The sequence below is a fragment of the Harpegnathos saltator genome, unplaced genomic scaffold (genome assembly GCF_003227715.2).
Source record: "Harpegnathos saltator strain DR-91 unplaced genomic scaffold, Hsal_v8.6 scaffold212, whole genome shotgun sequence".
Classification (NCBI taxonomy): Eukaryota; Metazoa; Arthropoda; class Insecta; order Hymenoptera; family Formicidae; genus Harpegnathos; species Harpegnathos saltator.
In genome coordinates this window covers 421,079-442,525 of record NW_020229998.1, presented here as the reverse complement: position 1 = coordinate 442,525, position 21,447 = coordinate 421,079, and the positions used below count along the sequence as shown (strand labels likewise).

General features: G+C 42.5%; 2 protein-coding genes across 3 annotated transcripts; both read left to right on the top strand.

Moving 5' to 3' along the window:
- The first annotated feature begins 12,257 nt into the window (after positions 1 to 12,257).
- On the top strand, positions 12,258 to 15,257 carry LOC105185356 (aminomethyltransferase, mitochondrial). The gene is made up of 5 exons (XM_011144765.2): positions 12,258 to 12,553; positions 13,717 to 14,057; positions 14,127 to 14,446; positions 14,503 to 14,585; positions 14,796 to 15,257. The coding sequence occupies exons 1-5, from the start codon at positions 12,271 to 12,273 to the stop codon at positions 15,131 to 15,133; spliced, it is 1,365 nt and encodes a 454-aa protein (XP_011143067.1). The 5' UTR covers positions 12,258 to 12,270; the 3' UTR covers positions 15,134 to 15,257.
- Positions 15,258 to 17,078: 1,821 nt separating this feature from the next.
- On the top strand, positions 17,079 to 21,414 carry Prp5 (pre-mRNA processing factor 5). 2 transcript variants are annotated; one of them, XM_011144768.3, is made up of 9 exons: positions 17,079 to 17,155; positions 17,304 to 17,339; positions 17,450 to 17,653; positions 17,819 to 17,966; positions 18,036 to 18,347; positions 18,419 to 18,743; positions 18,836 to 19,958; positions 20,070 to 20,601; positions 20,790 to 21,414. In XM_011144768.3, the coding sequence occupies exons 2-9, from the start codon at positions 17,320 to 17,322 to the stop codon at positions 21,210 to 21,212; spliced, it is 3,087 nt and encodes a 1,028-aa protein (XP_011143070.1). In that variant the 5' UTR covers positions 17,079 to 17,155; positions 17,304 to 17,319; the 3' UTR covers positions 21,213 to 21,414. The 2 variants fall into 2 exon arrangements, with proteins under 2 accessions (XP_011143070.1, XP_019698001.1); XM_019842442.2 differs by lacking the exon at positions 17,079 to 17,155 and having other exon boundaries at positions 17,162 to 17,339.
- Positions 21,415 to 21,447: the final 33 nt, after the last annotated feature.

Genomic DNA, 21,447 nt, shown 5'->3' with positions numbered 1-21,447 from the left:
ACAAGAGCAGAGAACGAAAGAGCTGTCCGATGTTGGAGGGCCGTTCTCGCGAGGGCAGCTTATCCGCCGTCGGATTGGTTCTGGCTGTTCCTCTTCAGCTGAACTTCGCTTTAACGGATCGAGTTCTCCGAGCTCGGCGAGAAGAAGAAAACGAGAGAAGGAGAGGGAGCATGTTCGGGCGGCGCGTGTTCAGGTGTCCCGCACCCCGTTACTTTATTGGTCTTTCAAGTGCAGCCTTGAGTTACTTCACTTACGGTGTTGTTTTCTACACAATACAAAATACCCCACCACCCATCCCCACCGGCGAACCAATCCACCTCATCACGCTCCCGCAGGAATAATACATTCCCTTTCACCCAGCGCCCCATCCACCCTCCACTCACCCCCCGCCCCCATATACAAACGTTGTTTAACGTCCGTTCGCGATGAACTTAGTTGCGAGTCCAGCGGCAAACGCGCACCGTTCCTTCTCGGGCGAAATTCGACAAGGATGTTCGGCGAAATCCTTTTCATTTCGAACGAAAAGAAAATCTCGAGCAGATTGATCCTCACCGGGGATCTCCGGAATTGGAAATTCCATTTTGCGAACGTACGTCGCGCGAAAATTCCGATCATTTGTAAAATGCTAAATTGACCTTTCGATCGTAACATTCGCGGCCTTAACAGCGCGTCCTTGCGCGGCGGAACGGAACGGAGCGCGCTTGACCTCGACTCCGAAAATGGCGAACGTTAAGTTTCAGATTTCAGACTTTTACGTACAGTTAGTTACCGAGTAATACAGCGCAGATTATCGTTAATTTTCGACGCGTAATCTCGTCGCGACGAAGACGATTTAAACAAAACGAAATGAAGAAATGGAAGTAATGGAGAAAGGAAAGTGGAAAAAGACAGAGTGCACGAGTCATCCGCACTATTTTCGGACCAAAGAGCGCGACGAGGTTGCGCGTGCAGGTTTAATGGTATCGAATGAGTTTGGTCGAAGTCCCCTTTTGGGCAAACACACCGACGCACTTCCGGTCCCGCCGGCCAGCATCGTTCGATGGGAAAAGAGATAGAATACGGAAAAGGAGAGGAACTAAATCTCGAGCCTCCGAACAGACATATCGCGGCGATGTGGAGAAGAAACGGTCCTCCGTTCGAAATTCAATTCTAGTCAAAAGAGGGTACAAAGCCGAGACGAGTGTCAACTCGGACTGGCGAAATCGGTACTTATTTAATGCGAGGAGAAGGAAAGGAGGAGAGAAGGAGAGAGCGAGAGTGAAAAGGAGGGAAGGAGGAAGGGAGGGAAGAAGAGAAGGAAGGAGGAAAGGATGGAAAAAGGAGGCTCGGGAGAGAGAGAGAGAGAGAGAGAGAGAGAGAGAGAAATTTTCCACGGGATTGCACGAGCGCGCGTTCCACTCGGCGCTATGGAATCTATGGAAGAAGATAATGAGGAAAGATCGAAGAAAATCGGCAAATATTATGAAAAGAAGAAAAGAAATTATGTGGGAGAACAAAAAGAAGCGATATGGTGCTGGGAACGCAACCTGTGGAATCGGCGGGGTGGCGGGACCGTACACGAGGAAATATCCGCGTTGCTGACAAAACGTAGCCTCTTTTCGTTGTGTCAAACCGCCGGCCTGGATCCGGGCCGATCCTTGTATAAGCAAAAACGACACTTTCAAAAAGCAAAAAAGATGGATGTACGGTGCGAATGGATCTTTCATGAAGCTTCGATTGTTGTTGTTCCATCGAGTTTTTCGTTTTGCATAAATGCCTATTCACCCACACGCTTTTCCGGCGGGGCAGCGCGACGGGATCTCGCGTTATCGTTCGTGCTCGAGGCGAAAACTCGAGGTGTCCATTCGTGTACTCTTCGAGGAGCCCCCTCGAGCGAGGATCAAGGCGAGGAGAGAACGTCGAGAGCGCCCGTCGAGCGAGCCCCAGCCTTTCGATACCGCGGTTAACCTACAAGCATATTATTATATTATATTATTAATTATTAATTATTATTATTATTATTATTATTATTATTATTACACGATGATTGCCAGAGGGCAATTGAAGGCGTATTTTACAGAGAAACGAGAGGGAGGGGAGAGAGAGAGAGAAAAATCTATGGGAAGTAAAGCCTCGGTTCAAAGTTCGCTCGAATCGTCGAAGCCATAATATATACTATAAACGTATAGTAACTCTTAAGTGAATCGACGAGAAGCGGTAGTAAGGAAAGAGAGAGAAGCCACGTTTCGAGATTCTCCTTTCTTTCTTTTTCTTGGATCCTTTTTTTTCTAATTATATACACGTACATTACACGAGACACGCGCGTACATACACTATAATTACACTGGTTAATTGTTATATACGTTACTTAGCATACAAATATTTATGTACGAAGGTAGAAAAAGGAACACGATACCGCGTTATAAAAAAAAAACTCGAGAGTTCTTTCCTTTAATATTAATATTATTAGTGCTATTATTATTATTATTGCATAATCGCGGCGTCGAAATTTTATTGTTGTTAACGATCGCGCGAGATTGGTTTTGCATTATGTTTGTTTTCTTTTTTTTTTCTTATTCATTGTTCTTTTACGTTATACGCGTGGTATCGCACGACTGAGAAAGACGGAGATGACGGACGCGACTTGTCGTTAATTGAGCTTTATACGCATTTTCCTTCGTTTTCCTTTACGTTAAGTGTATCGAGTTCGACTCTCGCTTTCTTGATCTTTCCTTTTATTTCTCTTCCTTTTTTTTTCGCGTATCGCGAGCGCGAGTTATTCAAATTATACGTCCCTCCTTGCCCTCCCCCTTCCTTTTTTTACGTATACCAGTGCATTTTCCTCGTTTAGAAGACGAAGAGTACGGGGACTAATTTCGATCTCACTTCGCGCGTACACTCGACGATTGTCGCGGCGAAATCGAACTCGTTCGAATCGCGAGGGTTTGAGGCGCGCTCGCGCGGAAATTTCGTTTCATCCACGTCCCTTTGTACTTTTCAATCGTCTCTTTTCGCAACGTTTTCGTTCGCCGAATCGCGAGATATCGTTACCGATCGCCACGGTGAGATTATTGTCTTTGGCCGCGCTGAAAGAGAGAGAGAGAGAGAGTTCCTATTTATAATGAGAAAATAAACGAATAATCGGTAAGGAAGATGATGACAACGACGACAGGGATGACTAGAGAAGAAAGAAAGCGAGCGTGGTGCGGTAACAGCGGCATTCGGCGAACGAGCTCGTCGAGTTACGTTTGCTAGTCAGAATTGGTTAAAAACGATGAAGCAAGCTAGGGATTTTTACGATTAGTTGTACTGCCTATATAAATAAATTAATTAATTAATTAGTTAATTATAATCTATTAAGCGTAGCCGTTACGTTAGTTAATGCGGCCCCGCTCTTGAGCTGAGCTCATCCTGAAGTTAAGTAGGCCAACGTATACACGCACACATAAGGAAAAAAAAACACACACATACACATATAAAAACACAAACACACGTACACGAAATGGTATACAAACTACGGTTCTTTAGTTACTATTCCTGTAGATTGATTTGCCGATTTACGAAAATTAACCGCAGTCCGCCGAGACGTATGTCATGTCGAATTTAAGTTAATAACTTGATCCTTATTTTTGTTACGAACTTCCTTTTTTTTCTCATGCCTTAGACGCATACACTCACGCAGGCTTAGTGCTGCCGCAACTATTACATGTAGCGTAGTGCCAACACTACCATCACTCCTACTATTACACTTATTGCTACCGCTACCGCTAGAAATTGTTAGTACGTCGCTATTATTATTATGATTATTATTATGATTATTATAATTATTATTATTATTATTAACATTATTATATTATGTTATATAAATTTATTATTATTATTATTATTAGAATTAAAATTGTACGTTTCAGAACCCGTGTTGTAAACCGTTCTGTTCTCATTCGCGTGTGGTTCATTAGGTAAATCGATGTGATAAATGTCTAGTTCTCTTTGTGTCGATTCGATCGTCATTAGTTCCCCTCTTTATATTTAAAAAAAAATTTTCTTTTTATTTTATTCGTTTATCTCTCGTATGTGGTTCCTCGCGTCGAAATTCGCCCGACCGATCGGCTTCTTGCGGGAGAGAGAGGGGGAGAGAGAGAGAGAGAGAGAGAGAGAGAGAGAGAAAGACAATGATAAAGAATCGAATCTTTAAAATACGCTGACGATTGTCACATGGAGTTTAGGACACGTGCATTTATTAAACTTTATCGTTACCTACTATTACCTTGTCGATGAAGTACCGGGTGTACGAACGTGCGGCGCGACGTAGCGGTGTATGATAGATAGATTCATCCCTTTTCCGGATCTTCCCTCCTCGAATATCACCGGGAAAAATCCGACGTTTCCGGAATGCAATTCCAAATCGCGAAATCGACAAATAATGTAACGCAAAATTAACGTTGTGCACTGATCTCGATAAGGAGCGCTCGTCGTACACCCGGCGGTACTCGTTATTAGTTAACGCTATTAGTTATCGTCGTTTAACGCTCCATTACTATTACCACTATTATTAGTTATCGCTATCGACTCTTGATACAACCCCTATTGTCGATCGGCGAACGAGATAACTATTTTGATTGCCCCTCGTCTCGCGTCCGCTTCGTTGTAATTGGCGCCGTCGCGTTCTCCGTTCTTATCGATTATCGGAATCCACGCGAAATCACTTAATTTCTCGAAGATATCGACATTGCCCGAAGAAAAATGTAATCCTCGTTTATTCTTACGTATCGCTGCAATCTCCGCGTAATAATGAAATAAATGGTAAAACATGGAAATCACACATCGTGAAGCCTTCACGTTCAAGTCGTCCGCAAATTCTCTCGTCGCTAAATTAACGTGCCGGCGGCGCTAAGCACGGAGTCGGTCGATCGAGACGAGGAGAGGTGTGCGCGATTTGAGATGTTTCGATGAAGGGTTAGTGTTCAAAAAGTGCGATGACGAGCCGAAGATACCAGAACCCGCGACTGGAGCGTCTCAGACTACGAAGAGAGTGACCGTTCGCTCCCCTCGCTCTGATCGCTCCGGTCACGGAACCGTTCTGGTTGCAACTAGAGAAGCTATGGGATCCTCAAAGCGCCCACGCACGTCGCGAGCTACAAAGTGTATCCATTTTCGAGTTTCGGAAACAATCGACACGCGATAATAAAAAAAAAGTAAATAAAAAAGCAGTTATGAAAACAATAAGTTATCCTACTAAAACAAGCACTAGTAAGAGAGAGAGAGAGAGAGAGAGAGAGAGAGAGAGAGAGAGAGAGAGAGAGAGAGAGAGAGAGAGAGAGAGAGAGAGTAGGAGAGGGAGAAAAGGAGAGAGAGAATGAGAGAGAGAGAGAGAGAGAGAGAGAGAAAGGAGGAAGCATGTCATACGATTATATTCACCAGTCTCTTTCGGTTACGAGCAAGTTCCGCATTGTGTAGAATGTCTAAATGATTATCACGATGTATAACGTGAAGGTTAATAACTACGAGATTGACTTGATGAGATTGCGATTATAACGGTGGAAGAGCGAGACCCAAATTGAGAAATCGCGAGAGCCTTTTTGCACGAAAACGCGTTACAACCAGATGCGTTACCTCTAGGAACGTTCTTTTTGTTGTTGTTGATGAATAACGACGATGATGATGATGATACGTCGATAAAAGAAGAAAAAAAGAGAGAGAGAGCGAGAGAGAGAGAGAGAGAGAGAGAGAGAGAGAGAGAGAAAGATAGGATGCTTCTGTGCGACGGAAAGAGAGCTCCGGGCACGCGTGGAAGGAAAATTCGAAATTCGAAACCCGTCTTTTCCCCCGCCCCCGCGTACGCGCCACGTACGCGATTCCGTCGATTCCATCTCGCGTACGTGGGCAGTGTTCGATGACAATTCGAAACTGAGTAGATACCGACGATATAATAGTTGCTGGAATCAAGTTTGCTTTCCTTTTTCTAGACGATTCATCAAGACCGTCAATTATCTTCCCCTAGGCTAAATGCAGTGACGGCGAGCGAGTGAACGGAGTCGGAGGAAAGAGTCTCGCTCGGTTGATCTTTCTACACTTCCGGAAGCTGCAATTCCCATCGACGCTCCACGATGCGAGACGTTTAACTTTAACCCCCGTTCGCTCGCCGTCATTGCACCCCTTAGATGAAAGAACTGATGAAAAGTGTTCGATCCTTATCGATCGATCGTATTGTCATATTCTGTATTTAGGACGCTCGAAGAGTGTGCTTGATTTATGCGGTGCAAAATTTATCACACGAAAAAACGAAAAAAGAAAATAATAACGCGGCGCCTCGTCGAGATCCTTTCCGAGTGTTCCAAATCAGCATTTTCCGACGAGACCGGCCATTTTCAGGACCGAAAATATCTTTTTCAAAGAATTTTTCTTACAAAAAAGAGAACGACGTTCCGCACATGATGAGAATCTCGACGGGACATGCCGCGGTACTTTCGACCGAACATATCAAAACACGATGGCTCCACGTTGGGGAGTGTTATCGCGATATTGCTTTCGACCTGTAATTAGATTGTAAGTGATAAATCCGACGCGTAGAAGCACGCGTCTGTGCGCGAATCGCCAGATGCGCTCGCGCATAGACGCCATTGAACACTGCACGATCGATGATCGCGAGGAAGAAAGCAAAAAGAAAATGGGAAGGGAAAGGGAGAAGAACGAGAAAGATCAACGCGAGATCGGGGACGGGAAAAGATCCGATCCTTGAAACATCCTTTAGGCTTACGATCGAGGATTAAGAGTTCGTTAGATGTTAATGTTTGCGGGGCGAGTCGGCTTGGCGTCTTCGTGGAAGTGATCCTCTAAAAAAAAAAAAAAAAGAAAGAAAAACAAGTAGGCAAGTGCAAAAGTTTCCCCATTCACAAAATTCCAAATTCACCCGAAAATTTCCGATGTGTCGGACGAGATTTTTATCGATGATAGTGACGTAGAGTTGTTTCTTCACGGTGGTATTCGAGCGAACAAAATTTCATACGGCGAGAGGATCGAGGAAATGACTACCAATGAAACAAAAACTCGAGCTGAGGAGATCATTTCGACAGGATCGCGAGGCCGATTCGCGGGCGTGTAGATCGAAGATAGGCGAAGGGAAAAGAAACTTAAGCGAAAATAAATTCTTTGTGCCTCACGACTTCCGGCTGGACGACCTTTCGCGCGACGACGATATTGCGTGATTGACACCTCGGATCGTTGCACGGGAGACGAGGTTGCGGAAGAATTCGAAACGAGTCAAGTTGTAAATATGCGGAAATTATGCGAAATCACGCGCTCGCAAATCGTGAAATTCGTTCCTTCGTAAGCGCAAACGGAAGCTCGTCGATTCCGGAAGCACGCGATCGGCCAGCCTAAATTTAAGGTCTTTTTTAGAAATTAGCGGCGGAAAGGCGGATATATATCGCGAGGGCGACTATCGCTGCAATTTTGTGAATGAGAGAGCAAGGGTTTGCCTGCGAGAGCGAAACAAATTGCGAAACAGAGTGAACGTTCGAAAGAATGCATCGACGAATGTATCCGTTGGTGAGAGTGCGAACCGAGCGAATGAAAATGACAGTGTGACAGGGAGAGAGCGAAAGATAGTGTGAATAAGAGAGAAAGAAAGGTGTGTCGAGAAAATGGGATGTAAATGTGTGCGAGATAGGAGAATAAACAAAATTTTACTACCAAGTGGACTAAAATCGCAACCGATGGGCATTATTAAGCGAAAATAAAATTTTCGGAGCGTTTTTTCGACGAAGAAAAGCGTCCAAAATTGTACCTATTTTCATTTTATAAATTATATATATATATATGTATATGTATATGTATATGTATAGATATACGACGACCTAAACGATTATTATTGCAAGATGTAATTGCAAGAGAGAGAGAGAGAGAGAGAGAGAGAGAGAAAAAGAGAAGGAGAGTGTGTGAGAGAGAGAGAGGGAGAGAACGGGAGAGAGAGAAAGAGAGAAAGAACGGAAAAGAGAGAAAGAGTGAGAGAAAGAGAAAGAGAACATGGCAGTAGAAAGACGATGAAAAATAAGAAATTATTGTATCTATATTCGGAAAATGATCGATGATGTATTCGAATCGTGATTATTATTATTATATATTATGATTATTGTGTATAGTTAAGGCAAAAATGGAATTTTAGACGAAATTATCGAACTCGAGGTATACATATAGGGAGCGTAAGTGAGAAAGAGCGCAAGGGAGTAAGAGAGAGCGTGAGAAAGAAAGAAAGAGAGAGTGAAAGTGAGAAAGAGAGAGAGAGAGAGAGAGAGTGAGAGAGAGAATTTCTCGATGGTGATTGCACATTGCATGTCGACAGGCAACAAAACAGAATCCCCCTCCCCTCCAGTAAAGTCAATAGTTCAAAACCGAGTCACGGCCATAATGAGAGACGCGAGAGCAGTGAAAAACGCGAGTCAAAGGTGATTTTTTTCGAGATCGCGAACTTTTGGGAACTTTTCTAAATTAAGTCACGGGCGACTATTTTCCATTTTTCGAAACCGCGATTCTTCCGAAGAGAGAAAGAACGAACGAAATTACAATCCGAATGATTCTCGTTTCCTTTATACCAGGACCAAAAGAAGAATGCAAATAGCCGAATATATATCTATATATAAAAATATACATATATGTATGTATGTATGTTCGTATGTACGTACATACATGAACCAACACACGTAATACGTACGAGACGTGCGAGCGCGTTCCCCGGCGCGATGATCCTGCCGGATCGACACGCGATCGCGACTTCGCGCAACTTTCGGACAACCAGAACGAGTGCCTCGGGTCCGACCCGGTACGGGGACGGGCCCAGATTTGGGAAAATTTTTGCCGGCAGATCGGCGCGCTCGGGGACTCGCGGAGAGGAGGCGAGGCGATAGGAGGCAGAAGTAGCTCGGGCAGTAATAGTACAGGTCAAAATAGGCAAAAAGAAGCAAAAGAAAAGAAATTCATAAGACAAAATTTCGGACAACCAGATTTTTGGCGAAACCATGTCGGAGCAGCGGAAACAAAAATCGCGGAGAACACGAGGCAATATAGTTGTATACTTTCTCTGTCGCGCACAGATCGCAATTTCAGTTCTCTCGTATATCGCGATCGTAGATCGATCGTTAATAGATTACCCGACGCTCATGGCGATACCGGCGTCGCCGACGACGGCCGTTCGGTCGGCGGCGAAATTCCTCGGCGATTTTGAACATCCTAGAGAGAAGTCAGCGGGGGATTGCCGTTGATCGACGGACCTGTTCGCGACGTCGCTGTCGCTTATTTCTTTTTTTCTTTTTTTTTTTCACCGCGACGTATCCGTTTTTCTCACCAGTATTGCGCCCCCTCCCCCTACCCACACCCTGCAAACACCCGCCTAATTACAACAGCATCCTCATGTGCGGTACAAACCCCGCGGATATATCCCGTTCCCACCCTAACCACTCCACCGCCATCGAACACCCCCCTCCCCCTCACACATCCAACCCATCTCCTCCCCGGTCCCTTCACTACCAAACCACTTTACCAGTGTGAGTGAATGTGTCAACACGTGCAAGGATTTAAAAGAAAAAAAAGCAGTTTAGAATTTTATGGAGGAAAGGTGGAAAAAAAGTGGAAAGCGTCGAGCAAAATGCGATCGTGAGGATTGATTAAAGAGAATAACCGGGAAAAAGTACACACACACACATTCGTCGGACTGTGTAGGGACATTTTGCATCAATTGTGTAAGACACGAGACAGAGGGAGAAAGTGTGCGTGTGTGTGAGAGAAAAGGGGAGATTAAAAGTAAAAAAAAAAAAAGATAAATAAAAGGAAGCGAAGTCGAGTGAGAATGCGCGTGTGGAAGATGCGAGAGCGAAAGGTAGAAGAAATCCTAAAGAGAGTGAGCGAGAAGATAAAAAAAACGGCGGAAGCTAAAAAACAAAATGTACGAACGAACATTGATACTGTCTTCGTTTTTTAAGGTCGTTTCTCCGTTCGACACGCTACTATATAAAATATTGACATTTGTCATTGAATTATTACCGACGACGATAAAGTATCATTATTATGATTATTATTATTACGGAACTATTATTATTACGATGATAAATGATTATTATTATTATTACTACCATTTATTATTGTCATTATTATCACAATTTATTATTGCGATGATGATCATGATTATTATTATTATTATTAATATTATTATTATTATTATTACGTGGTACAATAAAAATTTAATAAATATTCCAAGTCTTGTGATTACCAACCAATTCCCCATAATTATTGTACGATTATCGATAACGATTCCTTTTTAGCAGCGCCCATGACGCACATAGATAATAAATTGCATTAAAAGAAAACAGAAGTTTATCTCAAAGGGTAGCGATATCGAGTCTATATTCAACGTACAGGGACGGCTATCTTTCCCACGTAAGAGACCGTAAGTGAGAGTAGTGAACTCATTTTTGTTTCAACTGTAACACGTTCAATTTTTAACACATACAATAAACTATACTTTATAAAGAATTCATTTGTACATTATATACCATATAATTTATAAATGGATATATAAGACAATATGATAGACATTTTTATACATTTATAAATTCATCTTATATACATCTTTTATATATATATATATATTTTTTTTTGTTTCTTTTTTAACACATAACACAAAGACTCGAATCATTTTGCCGCTAATCACTGTATGTTGAATTCGCAGAAAAATTCCAAGTTTTTGAGTCTTAGCAAATTAAATTTCTTGCCCAAGGTTATATCTCGATGTTAATCCGCTTGAAATCCCTAATATTCTGCCTCTAGAAGAGTTTCTTAATCGAATGCAGAAGTGTGAAAAATGTTGCATATGCGCATAAATTGTAGTCTATTTACCAACGACAGATTACAGACTTGAAAAATTAAAGATCTCTATTTTTTATACATTTACATAATTTATACATGACTCAATATTAATTAAATTTCAATAAAAATGTGTAAGAGGCGTTCTAATCATATTTAATAACGACACGTAACGATTCGTAGTAAAAAAACAAACGAACGATCGACGCATTGAAAGGTTAGGTTGGGTTAGATTACGGTGCGGCCAGCGGCACGAAGTTGTCGCCGCGTACTTTGAATATATCGTGCTCTCTGTATCGCACATAGCCTCAATCTCAATACGTTAGGATCGTCGTTCGCATCACGACGCGCACCCCGCTGTATCCCGACTTTTCGGCTGCATAGTGTTAATAATGTAACGATATTTCGGAAAGCCGAGATCATATAGAATAACACTTGTATTACTGACCGATTCGTCGTTGATATCCAGCATCTTCCCTCCGGTTGCCGCGTCGAGTCCGTCACTTGTCGCTACAGTCACTCACTTATTATTCACTCCACCGAACTCTCACTCGTTACCTCATTAATTAATACGCGAGTATTAATCGATATTAGGAAAGACGGAGCTAGTCGCGATTCTAGAGTTCTCACGAATAAACGAAACGAGACACACAATGATCGCGCCGGTCGGTTTTACGCCGCGTGTCCTTTGCGTGTCACGACACGAATGAAACTACGTGAGAGCTACGTCATCACGGCGTGAAGTTGCCGTCGCGTTGTTCGAATTTTTTCGAACTCTCGATTATTCTCAAAGTCGCACATAAGGTTTGTTTACTATTGCTGAATTGGCTACATTGACTCGCACTGATTCTCCTCTTTTCTTTCTTTCCCACCAACTCTCAACTGTGTATCTGTTTCTCTTTAAGTTCCGTGAGTGTACACCGATTCAGCGATGAAAAAACCGACCTGTAGACTCAAGTCTATCTGTTACGATCGTCTTTCGAATCATTATGCCTGACACGATACTCCGAAAGGCTGAGATCGATATTAAAGGATAATATTTGTATTATTGACCGATTAATTCGCCTGTAATTCGCTTTCCCGAGCACTTTCTCATTACCTCATTAATTGCGCGAATATTACTCGATCGAGAGAAAACGAAGCTAATGATGATTCTAAGCGTGGATCAACATCATATACGCGATAATCGCGTGTCCTTTATACGTTGCACCATTATCCTACGACTGAATATCATGTATAATTTTTGTTTTAAACGGGACAACAGCACGATTGGTATTTATGCGTGTTCATTGAATTGTTGAGGTTGATTTCCTCGTCGTTGTATCCGAGTCTGAAGGAAGATAAACGCTCGCGCTGGGTCATCGGCATTCCGAACGAAGACGCTTGTTATCGAATCGCGTTGATTAGTTAACGATAGAGCACCGAGAAAGAAACATCATGCTTCGTTTCGGCGTCCAAGGCAGATTCGTCATCTGCGGTAATCTAGAAAAATGTCTGGACGCAACGGGAAACGTACGCGATACCTGCAGTATCGCCTTAAGGTCAAGGGTCAAACAAAAACACGCTTCGACATCGCGTTTGAATTGTTTGATCGATTCCGCGGTACCTAGTGCAACCGCCAACGCGATTCAGACGCAAAGTTGCCAACTGTCGTCGTCGACGTCGGGCGTCAACGAGGTCCGGAAAACCTGTCTGTATGACCTTCATGTGGAAAAACAAGGTGAGCGATTATTCAGTTCTGGTTAAATTATTCGTGTTGGATCAGACGGATCCGGAATGTACGAAGCCATGTATTATATTTATTATATTGGGTTGGCAACTAAGTGATTGCGGATTTTGTCGACAGATGGATTTTACACTTTCTTTTGTTTCGTTAACGTGTTCAAAGTACCTAATCTATATTTTTTCTTATTGTTTGGACTTCTACCTTTCATTTAGTACAAAAATTATATCGATTAGTTGTTTAGTTTTGTTTTTATCCGAATTTAAAAATGGAAGAGCAAGACGTGCACTTCAGACATATTTTATTGTATCATTTCCGAAAAGGCAAGAACGCATCGCAAGCACACAAGAAGTTATGTGCCGTATATGGGAATGAAGCCTTGAAAGAAAGGCAGTGTCAAAATTGGTTTGCCAGATTTCGTTCTGGTGATTTTTCATTGAAAAATGCTCAACGATCTGGCCGTCCAGTTGAAGTCGATGAGACCCATATCAAGGCCATTATCGATTCAGATCGTCATAGCACAACACGTGCTTTATTATATATTGCGGAGAAGCTCAATGTATCGCATACATGCATTGAAAAAAATTTAAAAAAGCAAATTTAAAATTTTGAATTTTCATTCTTATTTAAAATCCGCAATCACTTAGTTGCCAACCCAATATTTTTCTGTCTGCGGAAACGCCAGAAAAATGTTATTGAATGAATTATGAACGAACTTTATCCTGTAAACAGTGTAAGATTTTGAATCGCTTCGAGAATTCTCGCACATATAGCGACGTTATCTTGTCTATGTTGTCTATGTCTTGACCTTTTACAAGAGAACATCTATTTTACCATTTATTCCTGAAAATTTTAGTGCTGTCGATACTCCACGAGATAAGCAGACACAAAATGTGTCTGCTTTTATCGCGTCAACTTTGTGAGTTACATAAAAGTCTGAATGGAGACAACCACAATGAGACAGAGTGTGACAAAGCGAGGCAACATTACAAGCATTTCATTTTGTCCAAACCTCTCAACTTTTGCGAAAAGGACGATGATGTTTTGTTACATATTTTAATAGAAAAATATTCGAGCGATATATACATATGCCGTATATATGTTTAAGAGCGAAGGAGAGAGATAATTATTTAATCTTACCTGACTTTGCAAATGTCCAGGAAAAGTCGTTAATTTCGCTGGATGGCTGTTGCCGGTGCAATATCGAGAGGCGATCGCCGCGTCGCATCAACACACCAGATCGTATGCGTCGCTCTTTGACGTCGGACACATGATGCAGACGCATATCATCGGCAAAGACGCCGGAGAGTACTTGGAATCGTTGACCACGTGCGATCTGAAGAACTTAAAGAATGGCGCCGCAACTCTGACGGTCTTCACTAACGACATGGGTGGAATTCTCGACGATCTAATCGTCACGAAAGACGACGAAGACAAATACTTTGTCGTGTCGAACGCGGCAAGACGAAACGAAGATAGTCAGCTTCTCCTAGAACGTCAAGTGAGAGGGTGTATATTTCAAATGTTTCAACGACAAGCGACAAGCGCAACGAACGATTCTTGCTTATAGGAAGACTTCAAGAGAACTGGCAAAAACGTACGCATAGACTTTCTGGACCCTCTGCAGCAAGGTCTAGTGGCTCTCCAAGGTCCCACAGCAGCCGCTGCTCTGCAATCCTTGGTAAAGATCGATCTTCAAACTTTGAAGTTCATGAACAGCGTAAAGACTGAGGTAGCCGGCAGCCAGGTAAGGATTTCGCGATGCGGATACACCGGTGAGGATGGCTTCGAGATCTCAGTACTCGCGAAAGACGCTGTTAATCTGGTCGAGAGGATCCTGGAGATTTCCCATGTAAAACTAGCTGGCCTGGGAGCGAGAGATAGTTTGAGGTAAGTGAATAGATTTCGCGGTGGAATTCTGCCAATTGTCTGACCAATTTTCTCAGGCTCGAAGCTGGACTTTGTTTGTATGGAAACGACATGAACGCGGATACCACGCCAGTCGAAGCTGCCCTCACGTGGTTAATAGGTCAGTGACCTCCTCGCGGAGACCTTTAAGAAATTTTGAAACGATAAGAGTCACTTATCGCACGACCGTTTTGAAACAGAGAAGTCTTCGTCGAAGTTCGCGTTTAATCACTCATTTAATTCCTATCCTGCGCGACGAATTATATAACATTGTTATCTTCGTCGAATAACTGTAATAACTTACAAAACATCTTCCGTCCATCACCCGCAGCAAAACGACGAAGAGTCGAGGCCAACTTCCCAGGTGCGCAGCGAATACTGTCGCAGATCAAAACAGGCGCCGCGGAGAAACGAGTCGGGCTTCTATTGGGTCAAGGTCCACCTGCCAGGCAAGGTGCGCCTATATTGACGCCGGAAGGTGAACGAGTGGGCAAAGTGACTTCCGGTGGACCAAGTCCGACTTTGGGTCGGCCGATCGCCATGGGATATGTACCGTCGGATTTAGCGCAATTTGGAGGCGGTGTGTTGATCGAGGTCCGAGGAAAAACCTACAAGGCCACTGTAACCAAAATGCCTTTTGTAAAAACAAATTATTACACTGCCAAATGATGTTCACGCTAATTTTGTACAGCGAAAACTAATTGACTTAGTGCAAAATTGCAGATTATATAGAGAGATTAACACCGTAAACTGCAAAAAAGTTGAAAATAATTTTTCAGTTTTTATACTATAAATATTTAAGGCTTCTTTATAAATATTTAATATTCAATAAATTATTGCTCGGTGATAAGTTCAGTAAACATTAAATGTAATATTGCATCAATATTGTAATTAATTTATAATACAATATTAATTATACAATATAATTACAATATTAATAATATTATATAAATTTCTTGTTCAACAATATAAATGCAATATATTGACTAAAATGCTTATATTATTGAACAGATAATATATAAACATTGATATGATATAATGGTATAATATTCTTGATACAATATAATAATATTCTTGTAAAACAACATTGACATAGCATTAATGTAACAAAATCTTGATGTAGTAAATCACTATGTTTACTAGGTGTTAACTAGGTCATTAATAATATTCAATGGCGCTTACTCACTTAAGAGAAAATAAGGAAAAGAAAACATCTAGTTGTACTGACAATAAAATTAGTTGTACTAATAACAAAAAAGTCCTATATGTATAAACTGTCATGTTTGAAAATAAGCTTGGATTAATTTGCCGTTGAGTCGTAGTACGACATAAGTTGCTGGTAAGGATAAAGTGGCGACCCGTAGCGGAGATTTTGTGTAACAAACGATTCCCAAAACCTCCCTAGACTTCCAACCTAACCGCATAATCCAGTCCAGTCCAGACGATCGACAAGCGATTGGCTGTCAGATAGAAAATTTCTAGGGTGTCTAGAGAAAAAATTAGGTACTTTAAAACTTTTCTGATAGCCAATCGGAACATCCGATAAGCCATGTAATACGACATATGTAATATTAACTTAAAGGACTACAAAGATCTCTTCTAAAGACCCTCAAAATAAGCAAAGGCGTTTCCCGTTTGTTGATCAAAATACAGAAAAAAATCACTTTATAATTAGGATAATTTATAATCAGGATAACCGTCCGTAGAAACATATGGAACGTGTTTAAAGAAATCCATATTATTTATTATTTTGAAGACCCTAATTGCAAAATTCGATATTATGCCGACCTTGGAAATAATGCAAAGAAAGGGCCAAAAATTTTGGCCGAAAGAAATATGATATCTGCGGAAAAAAATATCTATGCCATAATTTATGTCCATTTTACCTATCTTGGTTAATTTATCTTTGCTTTATTCCAGAGGAATTGACCAATCTCGTTGTTGATTAGAATTGACAAACGCGATTGGTCAATTCCGAATAGAATAACCATCTGATTAAGGCCTGGTCTACAATACGTGTCGTAAGTTGTAAGCTGTAAGAATTGGCGAATCACAGTCGATTATTACAAAAATATTACTACAAAAAATCGGCTATAATTGGTTAGTTCTTACGGCTTACAGCTTATAACACGTATTGTAAACCAGGCCTAAAAGTAACCACAATTGATAGAAACAGGCATTACACGCACTTTGGCATAGAGCACGTCGGAAACAGTGATAGGAATTCGGTGACGAGCTTACCAAAGAATTTCTCCCACCACGCGCGCACCAGCCGGCTCGGTCGGTATCCGTGTAACAGGCCGAACGCGCGGCTCACACGGATAGGCCGAGCCGGCAGAGTGTACGTGCGTGGTGGGGGAAATTCTCTGGCAATCCCGTTACCGAATTTTCATCACTGGTTGGAAAATGCATCCCCTATAAATCTTACGGAATTGCCGCTCTCAAGCTTTTCTCTGATTCGCTGTAAAACGGGCTGACTGGCGTCATATTATGGTGTCTTAACGAGAAGGGGTTTTAAAGATTTTTTTATCGAAAAAAGTAAAGAAGAAATATATGCACATGAAGTAACTTTGATAACCTATATAGCTGCACGATGCAAAACTGAAAATAAAATTTGAAGAGTCAAATCATGTATATTTATCTTATTGTAAATGTCGGTAGATTCAATCGCTAAAATGGTAGGGTGTGTTTGTAAGTATGAGAGGACTAGTATGGTATAGAGGGCACTTTTCTCTACATTGCTCTAAAAAAAAATAAGATAAGAAGCTGAGGCGGTAGTCCATGGTGTGATTAACTATGCTTGTGTGCTTTATTAATGTACTAAATATTTAATTAACAGGAGTATCATATCAAGTATGGTTCGTAGTAGTGACAAGTAAGTAAAACTTATTGCATTCTATATTTTGAGGTTAAATTGTGAAATTGTGCGACACCGTGGGGATTTCGAATGTTCCATTTAATTATTGTGAATAATTGCTTGCACAGGGACAGGCATCATCGACGAAGGTCCAGATCGCGATCGAGATCTCGATCGGCCGAGCCGGAAAAGAAACGGCGGCGATCTAGAAGCAGAGATCGTGAGCGGGACAGGGACAAGGGTCGACATAGGGAACGTAGAAGTCGTTCGCGAGATAGAGACAGAGATAGGAGAGATCGTTCCGAACGGGACAGGGATCGCGAGAGAAAACGGTAACATTCTTCAAAGAAGCTTCAATATTTTTCTGTAAAAAACATTTGTTCATCTAGTTTATGTCTCTTATACTTTCATCTTTAGTCACAAATATTGAAAATGTTGTTGCCGATGATCATAATGATAAAGTAATATATTGACATTGATTGTTTTCGGTGTACTAGTGGAGACAGTAAAGAAAAGCGTCTTACAGGCTCAAAGTCTTCGCGCTCTGGCAAAGAACGATCAAACAGGTCTCGGTCACGTGAAAGAAAGGATAAAGAGAAGGGTGACAATGAAGAATTACCTTTTGATCATACAAAATTGGACAAGGTGAGTTTTCAGCGAGTAGAATTTAATGTAAAAAAAGATGAGTAAAACTCATGTTAATTATCCTTGCAGGAGGAGGAGCAAAAAAGGCTTGAGTTGGAAATGCAAAAGAGGAGGGAGAGAATAGAAAGATGGCGAGCAGAGCGGAAGAAGAAAGAGCTGGAAGCGACCAAAAAAGACGGTAAGGCATCTATTTTGGCAAATCTTCAGCTACCCATGAAAAAGTGGTCCCTTGAGGATGATAGTGATGAGGAGACTCCTGTGGTACAGAATAACACAAAAGAGGCGAAAGAAGAGGGTGTAAAAGAGGAAGTTGAGGAAGTAAAGGAGGAAGTGAAAGATGAAGAAGAAGAAGTTGATCCGCTGGATGCTTTTATGGCAGAGGTGAGTAATCCCATAATTAGCATTTAGGGATGGATCCTCTTTACTTACTTAACATCACGTGTAATTAACAGGTGCAAGAAGAAGTCAGAAAGGTGAACAAACTCGATAATAAAGCTCCGAAAAATGCTAACAATGGTACGAGTTCTGCGACACAGAGTGGTGGTGTTGTTATAGTGACTGGTGTAGCCAAAAAGAAAATTCAGAAACAGAAGGGAGAATTGATTGAACAAAATCAAGATGGTTTGGAGTATTCTAGCGAAGAAGAGGGCGAAAATCTTCATGAGACCGCAGCTGGTATAGCAAACAAGCAGAAGCGGGAGTTAGCCAAAGTTGACCACGCAACGACGGACTACCAACCGTTCCGAAAGTCTTTCTACGTTGAAGTTCCTGAAATTGGTATGTCTTTGTGCATTTCTTTAGATGATAAACTATATTTTTTACTACATGAATGAGCATTTACAGTTTTATTTATTTTTACATTTTTACAGCAAGAATGACGCCAGAAGAAGTGGAGATATATAAAGAGGAGCTGGAAGGCATTCGTGTGAAAGGTAAAGGTTGTCCGAAGCCTATTAAATCGTGGGCGCAGTGCGGTGTAACCAAGAAGGAATTGGAGGTGTTGAAGAAACTTGGCTATGAGAAACCTACACCTATTCAGTGTCAAGCAATCCCGGCAATTATGTCCGGCCGTGATCTCATCGGTATAGCGAAAACAGGTAGTGGGAAAACATTGGCCTTCCTATTACCAATGTTCCGACACATACTAGACCAACCGCCGTTGGCTGACGGTGACGGGCCAATCGCATTAATCATGACGCCCACCAGGGAATTGTGCATGCAAATCGGTAGGGATTCGAAAAAATTCACCAAGTCGTTAGGCTTGTCACACGTGTGCGTTTACGGTGGGACCGGTATATCCGAGCAAATAGCAGAGCTGAAGAGAGGCGCGGAGATCATCGTGTGCACACCGGGAAGAATGATCGACATGCTCGCGGCCAACAGTGGTCGTGTGACCAATTTGCGTCGAGTGACATACGTGGTACTCGACGAGGCTGACAGGATGTTCGATATGGGTTTCGAACCTCAGGTAATGCGCATCATGGAGAACGTAAGACCGGATCGGCAGACGGTGTTGTTCAGCGCGACATTCCCGCGACAAATGGAGGCACTGGCCAGAAGAATACTCACCAGACCGGTGGAAGTGCAGGTCGGAGGGCGTTCCGTCGTCTGCAAAGATGTCGAGCAGCACGTGGTCGTTCTCGAGGAGGACCAGAAGTTTTACAAGTTGCTGGAAATTCTCGGCCATTACCAAGACAAAGGTTCGGCCATTATATTTGTAGACAAGCAGGAGAATGCAGACACGTTATTGAAAGATCTAATGAAGGCTTCATACTCCTGCATGTCTCTTCACGGTGGTATCGACCAGTGTGACAGAGACTCTACTATATTGGATTTCAAAGCCGGACGGACGAAGTTGTTGGTGGCCACATCTGTCGCCGCTAGAGGTCTAGATGTTAAGCACTTGGTACTGGTGGTCAATTACGATTGTCCTAATCATTACGAGGATTACGTGCACAGATGTGGTAGAACCGGTAGAGCCGGAAATAAAGGGTAAGCAAGGCCCTTTGTGCCTTGATAATAATGCCAGAAACATCTGTCACCGTCTCCGTTAATTCTAACGTACAAGTGACAATTTTTTTTCTTCCCTCTTTTTTTTCCCAGATACGCGTACACTTTTATCACGTCGGAGCAGGAACGCTACGCCGGTGATATCCTACGTGCGCACGAATTAGCGGGTGTACTTGTCCCGGAACCGTTGCGCCAGTTGTGGGAGGGTTACAAAGCGCGACAAGCCGCGGACGGGAAGAAGGTGCACACCGGTGGCGGTTTCAGCGGCAAAGGCTTCAAATTCGATGAGTCGGAGGCCGCTCTGGCGAACGAAAAGAAGAAATTCCAGAAAGCAGCTCTGGGCCTGCAGGACTCCGACGACGAGGACATAGAAAACGACATTGATCAACAGATTGAGAGTATGCTGGCGCCTAAGCGCACGGTTCGCGAAATAGCCAGACCATCCGCGACCAATATTACGGTGCCGGGTCAGCCGATACCCAGTGCCACCGACAAGCTCGAATTAGCCAGAAGATTGGCGTCCAAGATAAACATTGCGAAAAATCTAGGCGCCGAGGCAAAAGGCGCCACCCAGCAAGCTGCGGAAGCTATACTTAAAGGCGCAGGACCTACGAATCTTATTACGGTAAGTACCCGTTGAGTTCTTATTACTAGAAAGAGAGAATAGTCTTGCAGCAATTGTAATCCTGAGAAGGAAGTATATCATCTTATAAACTTTATAATTCACAAGTCTTGTAATTTATGAATTTGCCTTTATAATTTTCTCAAGATCTTTCTCCTAACAAACGACAATTGTCTTTCTCTCCTCCGCAGGCAAAGACAGTCGCGGAACAATTGGCGGCGAAGTTGAATACTAAGCTGAATTATCAACCGCGCGAGGAAGATCTCGTGGAGAGCGATGCGGAAACGGGCGAACAGACATTCCGTAAGTACGAGGAGGAGCTCGAGATCAACGACTTCCCGCAACAAGCGAGATGGCGAGTCACGAGTAAAGAGGCGTTGGCCCAAATTTCGGAATATTCCGAAGCGGGCCTGACGGTCAGAGGAACGTACATCGCGCCTGGGAAAGCACCGCCAGAGGGTGAGAGGAAGCTCTACCTGGCTATAGAATCGACGAGCGAATTGGCGGTCAGTAAGGCCAAAGCGGAGGTCTCGCGGCTGATCAAGGAAGAACTTATCAAGCTGCAGGCGTCCGGCGCCCACACCGCGTCGCGCGGTCGATACAAAGTCTTATAAAGTGCTTTTATAAGGTTCTCATCTTGCAAAGTTCTCTTTTCTCTGATCACCCGTTCAAGTGTACCCGCCAACGCGCGTGTACATCGGAATCACACTCGAATTTATGTATAATAAAAAAGTTGGAAAATTTTATTATACATACAACTGACGGTACCAAGAGTTTGTATTAAACAGCACAATAACAAGATACACTTAACATCTATGGGAGCATTATCTTCAGTATCATTGGCACGAA

Coding starts and splice junctions, on each gene's coding strand:
- LOC105185356 (XM_011144765.2), top strand. CDS start 12,271: ATGCTTCGTTTCGGCGTCCAAGGCAGATTCGTCATCTGCGGTAATCTA. Junction 12,554..13,716: donor CCTTCATGTGGAAAAACAAG/GTGAGCGATTAT, acceptor GCAAATGTCCAG/GAAAAGTCGTTAATTTCGCT. Junction 14,586..14,795: donor TGCCCTCACGTGGTTAATAG/GTCAGTGACCTC, acceptor CATCACCCGCAG/CAAAACGACGAAGAGTCGAG.
- Prp5 (XM_011144768.3), top strand. CDS start 17,320: ATGGTTCGTAGTAGTGACAA. Junction 17,967..18,035: donor ATCATACAAAATTGGACAAG/GTGAGTTTTCAG, acceptor TTATCCTTGCAG/GAGGAGGAGCAAAAAAGGCT. Junction 18,744..18,835: donor CGTTGAAGTTCCTGAAATTG/GTATGTCTTTGT, acceptor ACATTTTTACAG/CAAGAATGACGCCAGAAGAA.